The following is an 11393-nucleotide window of genomic DNA, read 5'->3' as shown; positions in this document are numbered from 1 at the left end:
CCCCCACCTCCCTACAGGGGAAACCAGACTGAACCCAGGGCCTCTGCACCGAGCTGCATCCCTAGCCCTCTCCCTAAATCACTAAATTGCCCAGGTTGGGATTGAATTTGTGATCCTCCTGCCTCAGCCTCCCATAGTGCTGAGATTACAGGTGTGTGCCCCCATGTCTGGCTACAAGGACACTCCTAAAGATTTATCACAGCAAACACTAAAAGTAAAAAGCAAAGAGGGCAAAATTTTTGACTCTGGACTCTTTAGTATGCTAAAGGTCTGATGCTTTCGTTTGTTTGTGGCTTGGCGTTGGGGATCAAACCCTGTGCCTAATGTGATCTAATATGTATGTATGTATGTATGTATGTATGTATGTATGTATGTATTTTTTGGTACTGGGGATCAAACTCAGGCCCTTTCACTTTCGAGGAAGGTGCCAGAACCACTGAGCTAAATCCCCGGCCCTAATTTTCTAAAACTAACCTGAATATGCAACTCATTAAAAAAGGAAACACAAGCTAAATCCAAAGCTATGGGACAACCTATGAGTGGTTAATTAGCCACTTCTCCCCAAATTTCAAGATTTAATCTGACCCACATCCAGGTGGATTATTCATTCAACTCAACTGTCCCATTTTATCTGGAAAACAAATGCACTTAAGAGCATTTGAGATTCTGAACCCTTCTTGCTAACACAACTAAAATAGGTCAATTTCAGAAAAGCACTCACTTCAAGGGGACTTTTGGCTTTGGTTATTTTGAAACTGACATTATGGGGCCAGGGATTTAGTTCAGTGGTTCACCGCCTGCCTCACAGGCTCAAGGACCAGAGTTCACTCCCCGGTACCAAAAAAAAAAAAAAGAAGAAAGAAACTGAAAATATGAAGCTTAAAAAATAAGCCTCCCCCAAGGATCAAGGACTAAAATACCCACCCCTTGTTTCCTTATTCTTTTTTCACTTAGCCATTTATGACGATGGTGGTTTCTACAGGGAAACTTTTCCAAACCCTCAGTTTACTACACGAAAACAAAAAGAAAAAATTTTTTAGAATATTGGGTAACACCACCAAATTCAATACTGAGGAAAGTTGGAAATTTTTCAAACTAGTAGGCATTCCAAATGAAAACATATACTACAGACACAGACACACAGACACACACTCTGCAAGAGAGCTGGGCAAGCTCAGCCCCTCCTTCCCGCCCCTCCTTCTGCTCCAACAGCCCCCTCCCCTGCTGGGCCTGGTCTCCCCATTTCTCAGAGGAAAGGACAGCGCTCTGCAGGGTCCCCTCATCCAGCCCTACCCTGTTCTGCTTCCTACTCCTGGCTCCTGGGGCAGAACAGCAGAGTCCCTGACAGGAAAATCCTAGGAACTTCCTATTCCTGAATGCCCCCCAAATATGCACAATGGCCTCAAGAGGAAGTCAAGGTGAGAATGTCCAAAGCTTTGCAGATGTCACTAACATATCCAGAAACACATCTATATTCAACCAAAAAGTACCAGATAAAGGAACTTAAAGCTATAGGATATAAATAACTCATACAAATCAAATCATAATCAAGATGAAAAATACAGGGCCTGGGACGTAGCTCAGTGACACTGTGCCTGCCTCCCAAGTGCAAAGTCCTGAGTTCAATCCCCAGTACAAAAGAGAGAAAGAGAGAGAGACAGAGAGAGACAAAGGAGATGAAAAATACAAATTAAAAAATACAACAACATTAAAATAATAAGTAACATATTAAGTCAGAATACAAGAAAATTATTTGGAAGAAACTATCACATCATCATAGAATACATGCAAAGATATCATATGAAAATTTTAGTTTTCTTTAACCATATCTAATTTTTAAAAATACTAATAAAACTACATAGAGTAGGGCTGGGGATTTAGCTCAGTGGTGCCACCGCCTGCCTCGCAAGTACAGGGACCTGAGTTCAATCTCCGGTACCAAAAAAAAAAAAAAAACACTACATAGAGTAGCCAGCTGTGGGAGCACACACTTGAAATTCCAGCATGGGGGAGGCTGAGGCAGGAGAATTCCTGTGAGTTCAAAGCCAGCTTACACTACAAAGCAAGACCCTGTCTCAAAAAAACCTACAGAGTAGATTACAAAGAAACTTGAGAATTAAATCAAAATACCACAAATATTAAGTAAAAGTAAACCTGAAAACCTTCTGGGCATGCTAGTATACGCCTGTAATCCCAGCACCAGGGAGGCTGAGGCAGGACTGCCATGAGTTCAAGGCCAGTCTGGACTACACAGTGAATTCAAGCCTAACCTGAATGACACTGTGATGCCGTGTTTCAAAAAATAAAAGTGGGGCCAGGGATTTAGCTCAGTGGCGCCACATCTGCCTCACAAGCATAAGGTCCTGAGTTTGATCCGTAGTACTGCAAAACAAAAACAAAAAACAAATAAAGTAAACCTTAAAAACCTGAACAAGTATGTAAATAAGTATTATTTAATAAATTCCAGTAGCATAGAACTCACTGTAGAGAAAAAAATAACCACATCTCACACCAAACACAACTCCACATGGGATAGAGTTAACCATATAAGGAGAGAAAAGGCCAGCCAAGGAGGAAGCTACATACCCTAGCTAGGTGTGGAGAAGTGACAGACCTCTAAAATGCCAAAAAAAGTAGACCGTCCCATGCAAGACATGCTTTTGAGAATTACAAAAAAAACTTAATATTGGGGCTGGGGATTTAGCTCAGTGGTTCCAAAGCCTGCTTCGCAAGCACAAGGTCCAGAGTTCAATCCCTGGTACAAAAAAACCCCCCAAACGAAAAACTTAATATTAAATGCAATGGGACAATGTAACCACATAAAATATGAAGCACATAAAAACTATTAGAAATACCTATTTAAAAATGATCAGAGGGGGAAAAGCTTGGAGTTGCATTTCCCAAAGGTTCTTCAGTCCCAGACACCTGTACCCTACCTCTCCAGCTTCATCTCTGACCGTGCGGACCACCAACTCGCCCAGGCACTGCGTGGCTCCTACAGTAGCCAAGCTCCCACTTATGTGGGGCTGCTCACCCTGCACCCTCTTCCTGCCACGCCCCCCAGGGAAATCCTAGCCACCCTGCAAGACCAGTTCCGGTGTCACCTCCTCTTGACACAGCCAGCATGACAACGCCTTCTTTGCACCCCTTCTTTGGGGCACTTCCCCCACTCCCCGTGAGATGGGAGACCCTCGGAAGCAGAGAAGAGCTTCTTCATCTCTGAGAGGCCTCGCTGCAGCTCCCAGCAGTGCCTCACAGCCAGTACGCATCCAATAACAGTAAAGGGAAATAGGGAGATAGTGAGAAGAATTCCACTTCAAAAATACAGCTAACGTTAAAGGAAAGCAAACCGTCTTTAGAGACACCCTCATAACACCTATTAATCTATCAAAAAACATTAAACTTTCATTGGAGAATCCTGAGGCTTGAGGAAATAGCTGAAATACACAATTTTAATTGGTTCAGCCTGTTTTTGAAACACATTCGTTAATATGTAACAAGGGTGGTAGCACAGTTCACTGCCTTGATTTAGTGGGTGAATTCATGTGAAAGCAAAATAAAATAAATTGGTTCAAAATCCATTTGCCAGAGCACCAGTAAGTAAAAATCTGGAAATCACCTAAATTAACCAACCATTTGCTCAGGCAGACTTTCTCATATTCTACTCTTCATCCAACGGAAATGCTAAGTGTGAGGACTATGTCTGTGTATAAAAACGGGGTACTCAGCCACTGATCCCAACTAATGACTACCACAGAACTCACCAACATTAAGCGTGTGATGCCTGGGGTTGTTTCTTTAAAAGGTGTGAATGCAGGGCAGTTTCTAAAGCCTTGTCCTTCAGAGAGAGGGCGAAGATCTTTCTGCCTGGCCCACTGTGTCTTCAGCCCTGAGTCACCTCTGCTTGTCCCTTCCTGACAGCAAAGCAGGTCACCAAGAGTCACACAGCTCCACGGAGGAACTGGATGTGGGATAACCACTTCTGGAACCCGGCTGTGCCTCTGCCAGGCTTCAGAGGACATCTGCTACTTTACAACAAAACGCTGTTCTCCAGGGGGAGCTGGCTGAGCGGGACAGGTATGCGAGCCTGCCTCCCTCCTTCCAGGCAGCTCTCCTGGGACTCAGTGTCAGGAAAAAGGCCAAGAAGAGCACACACGAACTCAGGGGCAGCAGGACAGCCAAGATGGTTTCAGGAAAGGAGCAAGAGGAACAAAGCAGGGACTCTAGGCTTCCTTTCCAGGCTTGACAGAGAGGGACCCTCTGAGCTCACCTCCTCCAGGTGTGGAAAGACCCACCCCCTCCACCTGTGCTCCTGTGGAAGTGACAGAAACAACTCCCATTCACACAGGAAAATCAAGCAGCAAGGCTCTGCCCTGAGTTCAATAGTTCTGATTTTCTCAAGCCAACTGGCAATGATCAGCTGCATCAAGACAAGAGTGCTCTCCAGCCCGAGGTCCAAACGGGCATGTTCCCTGGTAATTAAGTTAAGGGGAAAAGATATGGAAGGTATGCTTCATGTGTAAGGAATTAGACAGCAATGCAAGTAAGAAGAGGGGACTCATTAAAAAAACAAGATTATGCAAGGCATGGTGATGCACATTTTGTAGTATCAGCACCTGGGAGGCTGAGACAGGAAGATTTCAAGATTGAGGCCAGTCTGGCCTACACAGTGACTTCAAGTCCAGGCTGGCCTAGACCACATAGTGAGACCTTGTCTGAGGAAAAAAAATGGGGGGGTGGTGTTATATGTAATATGATATTTATTACATAAGAGAGACCAGAAAAACAAAGGAATTTGGGAATGAGAGAGAGCGAATGTGAATAGACATTAAAAAAGGACACAGCTGGGCAAGTTGGTGAACCTGTAATCCCAGCTGCTCGGAGGGTGAAGCAGAAGGATCACAAATTCCAGACAGCCTGGGAAACTTAGCAAAATCCTATTGTGAAATGAAATTTAAAAAGGGCTGGGGATGCAGCTCAGGACTCCCTGGGTTTAATCTGAAAAACAGAATAAAATAAAACAAAATAGGACACAGTCTTGGGATGAATTTTGTTCTTGGGGTACTTTATTTTACCATGAATTTCTGCAAATATACCCCCCAAAATGGAAAGAATAGAGCCAGGCATGGTGGTATGCACCTAAGGTCCCAACTACTCAGGAGGCTGAGGCAGGAAGATGGATTTCACCCAGGCAACACTGGGAGGCCTCACTGCAAAGCCAAGTACCACTTCCCTACCTGCTCTCTTGGACTGAATTCTCTGCTGGATCCAACTGGCTCATTTGGTGGGGATCAGGTTCTATGCATCACTGAAACTAAGTTTTTAGATGGGGGGATTTTTTTTTTGTACAACGATGACAAGGACTCATTACAATGACTCCTACTGTATGAGATACTGTCGCTGCAGTCTGCATTTCTTTATTCTTTGACTAACTGCATGGCAAGCTGTCAGTAAAGACTTTGTCAGAGGGTGGATTTCTAATCTGTTCAGAAAAAAAATTATAGAACCAAGAAGTGATCTAACAAAATAACTAATGTGACATGGACTTGCTCAGAAACGAGGGCTACAGACAGGTGCAGTGGTGCACAGCTACTCGAGCGGCTGAGGCAGGGGGACCACTGGAGCCCAGGAATTTGAGCCAGTCTGGCTAACCAGGGACTATATAAAAACAAAGACCCAGGTGTGATGGTGCACGCCTGTAATCCCAGCACTCGGGAGGCTGAGGCAGGAGGATCACTGTGAGTCTGAGATCAGCCTTGGCTACATAGTGAGTTCCAGGTCAGTCTCAGCTACATAGTGAGACCCTGTTTCAAAAAAACCAAAAAAAAAAAAGGAAAAAAAAAAACCCAAAAAACAAACAAAAAAAAGAAGAACAAGGAAGGCCACTGCCTGCCTCACAAGCACAAGGTGTTGAGTTTGATCCTTGGTACAAAAAATTTTTTTAAAAAAGGAAGGAAGAGAAAGGGATAGGGAGGGTGGGGAAGGGCAAAGAAATGAAGAAAAGATGGACAGGCTATATCCATGGGAGGCAAGCTTTATACTGGGTCTTGAAAGATGGGTAGTATTCATTTATCTCGGGCACTGTGCTAGAGACACTGGGGAACAACAAGTGCACAAGAGCCACAGTCCTGCCTTCATTAAAAATAAAGAGGGCGCACGGGTGTGTGTGTGTGTGTGTGTGTGTGTGTGTGTGTGTAGCTCCACCACACGGGTATGACGATGACAACAGTAACACAAGGACAGTGGCCACGTGATGACAGGATGTGGAGAGGGCGTTTCCCACACAGGAGACCCTGAGCAGACAGGCAGAGGGGAGAAGTGGCCTGCTGGGAGCAAGGTGAGGACAGCTGGGGTGCTGCTCAGTGGAGACCACAGCCAAGTAAATAGGGAAAGGGGACAACCACACCAGACAGGCAAGGCAGACCCAACAGCTACGCCAGTGTCCTCTCTGTGTCTTTCAAAGGAGAGTGGGCCAGGCGTGGCAATGCTCACCTGTAATCTGAGCAATTGGGAGGCTGAAGCGGGAGGACTACTTCAAGTTCAGGCCAGCCTGAACTGCAGAGCAAGATCCTGTCTCGAAAAAAAAAAAAAAAAAAAAAAAAAAAAACAAACAAACAAAAAAAAAAAACCTAAACTCAAAGTGGGAAGGATAGGGAAAAGAAAAATTCAAAAAAAGGAAAAAATGGAAACAAAGTCTTTGTAAATAGGGGAGGGTTGAGGAGGTGAAGGGAGGGCAGAGATATGGGTAAAAAATGAGAACCAAGATCTGTCATGTAAAGGTATAAGATTCCCAATGATGAATATAACTGTACTGTATACTGAAAAAGTACCAATAAACTCAACTTTTAAAAAAAGGGGAAAGTGGGAGGTGTTTACGTTCAAATAAGAGCCCCACGCACCAAGCCAAACCATAATCTTCCCGATTCTCAGGAACTTCTGTCCCCACAGAGCTTCATCCCTCCTGGATGCAGGCTCTGCAGGACCGAATTCACTGACAACAATCTTAAGACAGCAGGACCTTTGAGTTAAAAACTACAAAACTGCATCGCAAGCTGCTCATGAGCATGGCGCTCAGCTCAGAAGAAACATAAGACCCATAAGCACATCGAGGTCCCCTCCCTCGCTGGCCTCTGCCCTCAAACAGATGAACAGACTTACGTCCTTCCGAACCTGCCTGGCAGAACTCCTGATGCAAGAAACAGGCTCACAATGCAGGAAATAGCTCTGATCTCAAGGTTATGAAGCAACAGCTCAGAATCAGAATCAGACACCGCTGATCCCAAGCACAGCCCCTCCTGAGGTTCCTTCAGCATCTGTGGCCTTCAAAGCACGAGTTCAGGCGTCTTGTTTCATCTGCACTGGGCTCCTTCACAGGAAACAGCCCAATGGTTTCACGCGGGTACGAGCTCCTATTGTGTGCTGGATAAAGTTTCACACAGAGAGCAAGGTGAAAAGCAAAGCCCAACCATCGTGACATTTTTGGGGACTGGGGATAGATAAATGCATGCTATCCAACATTAGCTAGTGGGCAGTGCTATGAAGGAAAAAAAAGGGCAAATTAGAGGACAGTGTGCTGTGGTGCTGACTGGAGAATACAAGAGGCCAGTGGGAGAAAATGACGACCTGAGCAGGTAAGGCTCTGAGGCCATCTTGGGCCTTCACAGATAAGGAAACTAAGAGTCACAAAGTTCAAAGGTCCAACGTGGTGGGGCCCACTTGTAATCCCAGTGCTCTGAAAGACTGAGGTAGAAAGATCCCATATTCCAACACAGCCTGGGCAACTTAGAGAGATCCTGCCTCAAAATAAAACACAAAAAGGGCCAATCATGTAGCTCAGTGTGAAGATTCTGGGGTTCAGCTCCCACTGAAAGAAAAAAAAAAGTGCCCTGGCCTGGGGGTGTGGCTTAGTGGCAGACCCTGGTGGGGCATGCACAATGCCCTGATCCTCAGTAGCCCCCAAAATTTTTACTTAAATTTTAAAAGAATAAAGTAATAAAGTAGACTCATCTTGGAAGGAGAAGCAAAGCATCCTAAGACCCAGGATGTTGATCTTTGGTGTTGGGGATGGAATCCAGAGCCTCCCACACTAGGCAAGTTCTGTACCATCATCCTGCTCCTCAGCGCCCCAGTGCACTCCTGAGCAGGGAACTCTCAAGCTCTGAAAGGAGCCATGCAAGGACAGGCTCGGCAGCATGCTCTAAGGCCAGAAGGAGCTGGAAACAACAGTCTGATTCTAGGGGAAAAGATAAGTAACACGTGGTGCCTGTGCACGACTGCCAACGCTGTGACCAAGAGAAGGAACGACCTACATACCCAAGCATTTTGGAGAGCTGGAAACAGTGGCTCACACCAATAATTCTAGCACTCAGGAGGCTGAGTCAGGAGGATAGCCAAGAGCTACCTGGGCCATACAGCAAGCCTCTATCTCAAAAATAAATGGATAAATAAGGGAGAGGAATATAACTCAGGGCAAAGACCCTGCATCCAATATCAAGTACCCCACACACACCAAAAAAGGGACATAAGAGGGGGAACTTTAGCTGAGATGGTCTGTAAGAACCTCTGACGAAATGACAACGTGCAGAGGGGTGACAACAGCAGCGTGCTCCCTGGCTGGAAATGGAAGGGATGAATCATCCCAGGCAAAGGGAAGAGCATGTGCAAAGGCCAGGAGGGTGGACCAGTACTGTGCTGAGGAAGTGAAAGGCCAGGGAGGAGCACAGCAAAGGCAGTTAGACCAGGCAGCAAGGGGTGGGCGGTGGGGGCTGCACAGCAGGTAGCTCACCAATTATAAATGCAGCAGAACCAGAAAAACCTCCTGAACAGAAAGAGACAACCTTTAACACTTAGGAGCTCAGCAATATGCTCACCTATCTTTGTAACACTTGCAAAAGACTATTATTTTTTTGGTACTGGGCATGAAACTCAGGACCTTGCAATCGAGGCAGGCAGCACTACTGAGCTAAATCCCTGACCCAACGTTTCTTTTTTTCTTTTGCAGACCTCCCCCAACTTGCTCAAACTTCAGAACCCACACTGTCTGGTCCATCTCCAAGCAGGGTCACCGCCATGCTAGAAGTAAACTCAAGGGACGAGCAACACTGACAATTCCCTACCAAGTGCTCTGGCCATCAAAGGGCTCTGTGTTCTTTAGTTCACACGTCTGATGGAGTTTAGAGCTGTGCAGCCAGGGACTGAGGATTTGGCTCAGTGGCAGAGCACAAGTCTAGCAGGCATGGGGCCCCAGGCTGGGTCCTCTGCACCAAGAAAACAAAAACAAAAAATTGTGAAACTTCATGTGGTCTTATCATAGAAATCATGAGGGTGACCACGTTCTCCCTGCTGGCAGCCGGATGAGCAGCACTTGCAGCAACCTGACCCTCAATCCCTAAATAATGCTAGGAAACGTGGGGACCGTCCCTGTTTGTCCTCCGCAGCCCACACTAAGACGCCTCCCACTGTAACACGTCCATGAGTCACGGAGGTGGTGCAGGTGGCACAGAAGAGCAGGCCAGGGAGGGCTGTTTGTCCAGAATCACAGGACACATCCACACACCCACCACCCCAGATGGAAACTACCACCCAGCACCCTCTTCATGCTCAGCTTCTACCAATGACAAAGCCTGGTGACCAGCGTTTTTGGAAAGCTTACTCTGCAATAGCTCATTTAACTGTCAAAACTACCCTAAGTAGGTTCTATTATTAACCCCTTATTTTCAGATGAAAAAAATAAAATAATTCTAAGCCTCAGCAAGACTAAGATGGATCATAAAGCCACAGTAGCAGGCTTCAAACACAGCCTGACCTTTCAAACACTGTTTAGAACCCCACCGAAATTTTGCTGTCATTTTTTTTGTTATGCTCTTTATTCTGCTTTTTTTGGAATGAAATCACCCCACCTCCTTGCAAAAGTAAAGATGTTACAATTAACAGAACTGACACCGGGTACTGCTCAGTATCAGCCTCCAAATCAAACAGGCAAAGGATGATCCAGGGCCAGCATTCAGTCAGAATCCACCATGGTCAAAACTGGCCGTGAAAAGAGCAAAATTACTGAGGGACCATCAAAACACAAGTCAACCCCAGGCAAAATAGCCACTAGGGCACTGAGGGGCAGCAGCAGGGGAACCGGGCTAAGCTCACACAGTACACAGCTGCCATTGGCCTTGTGGTCAGCACAGAGGGAGCCACCAAGCCCACTGGTCGAGGTTATTCAAATCTAAGGAGAGGCCACAAAGATCACCAAAGGGGAGAGGTCATGCCTGCTTGCCTACTTTGTTCATTTCAAGAGTTGGCTTCCTAAAGCCACTAGCATTCAGGGAAAGATTAAAAACCTGACCCTCAGGGTGGGGGTCATGCCTCTAATGTTCTGGGAGGCTGAGGCAGGAGGACCCAGAAGTTTGTGCCCTGCCTGGGCTATGTAGCAACTTAGCATCTCAGTTTTTCTGTCTGTTTGTTTGTTTTTTGTACCAGGAAATGAACTCTGGGATCCTTGCGCTTGCGAGGGAGCTGGGAGAACCACTGAGCTAAATCCACAGCCCAACATGACCCATTCTTAAAATAAATTAAAAAGGCCTCAGAGTGAAGGCTCTGGGTTAGATTCCCAAGGGGGGGATGTAATCTTTTCTAGTTATTTCTCCAGCCAGCCAGGTGTCTGTCTGTCCCTCAAAGACTTGTCCTTTATACAGGACCCCAGAGTGCTGTGGGAACTCAGGAACCCCACAAAACGGCCTCCTGAAAATTAAAGCGCTGGTTCGTGAGCAACATCAGAGGCTGCAAATATAGAGCACCTCCTGTGTGGCTTCCATGGTCACGGTGCTCACGTCCTAGGTCAGTTTAGGGCTCCTGATTCTGTAAGGAAAACCCTGGAGTCACCAGAGAGGCAACAGGTTTTGCTTCATTGTTTGTTAGTTTTTCTTTTTGTTTTTTGAGACAAAGTCCTGCTATGCAGTTCAGGCCGGTCTTGAACTCACACTGTAGCCCAGGCTGGCCTGGAACTCAGTGATCCTCCTGCCTTAGGCTCCTGAGTGCTGGGAGCAGGCAGTTTGTTGAATGAATGAACGAACGATGAGATAAAAAATGCCACTCCCTTCCAGCAACACAGTTCCCAGGAAGAAGGCCAAGGACTGGGAGTCCCCAGAGTCAGCACGCAAAGCCCCAGAAAAGTCGGCCCCCGCCCACCAGGCGGCGACCGGCTCCGGGCTCCACAGGTGTCAGGCACGAGGGGAACACGGGGCTGGCGGCTGCCAACTCCGAGGCCTGGACAGGTGTCAAAGGCCCCGAAGCGACCTCAATCTTTCCCAGACAGTCGCCCCCATCCCGTACAGGCCAGAGTCCTGGAGGCTCGCGTCAGCCAGCAGCCGGGGGACGAGGGGTCCCTCCGGAGAAGCTGC

General features: G+C 46.6%; 1 protein-coding gene across 3 annotated transcripts in view; it reads right to left on the bottom strand.

Moving 5' to 3' along the window:
• Positions 1-7328, bottom strand: part of Map2k1 (mitogen-activated protein kinase kinase 1) — a 59802-nt gene extending 52474 nt beyond the window's left edge. Inside the window, exon 1 of one of the 3 annotated variants that reach the window (XM_033756008.1) lies at positions 7159-7328. In XM_033756008.1, the coding sequence (XP_033611899.1) occupies positions 7159-7313 (155 nt within the window). In that variant the 5' untranslated portion in view covers positions 7314-7328. Of the gene's footprint in view, positions 1-2936; positions 3020-3104; positions 3345-7158 lie in introns of those variants that run through there. The other 2 variants (XM_010643269.3, XM_010643270.3) reach the window with 2 other exon arrangements.
• Positions 7329-11393: the final 4065 nt, after the last annotated feature.

The sequence above is a fragment of the Fukomys damarensis genome, unplaced genomic scaffold (genome assembly GCF_012274545.1).
Source record: "Fukomys damarensis isolate Sample0158 unplaced genomic scaffold, DMR_v1.0_HiC HiC_scaffold_25, whole genome shotgun sequence".
NCBI classification, from domain to species: Eukaryota; Metazoa; Chordata; class Mammalia; order Rodentia; family Bathyergidae; genus Fukomys; species Fukomys damarensis.
This window is presented reverse-complemented; position numbering and strand designations above follow the sequence as displayed.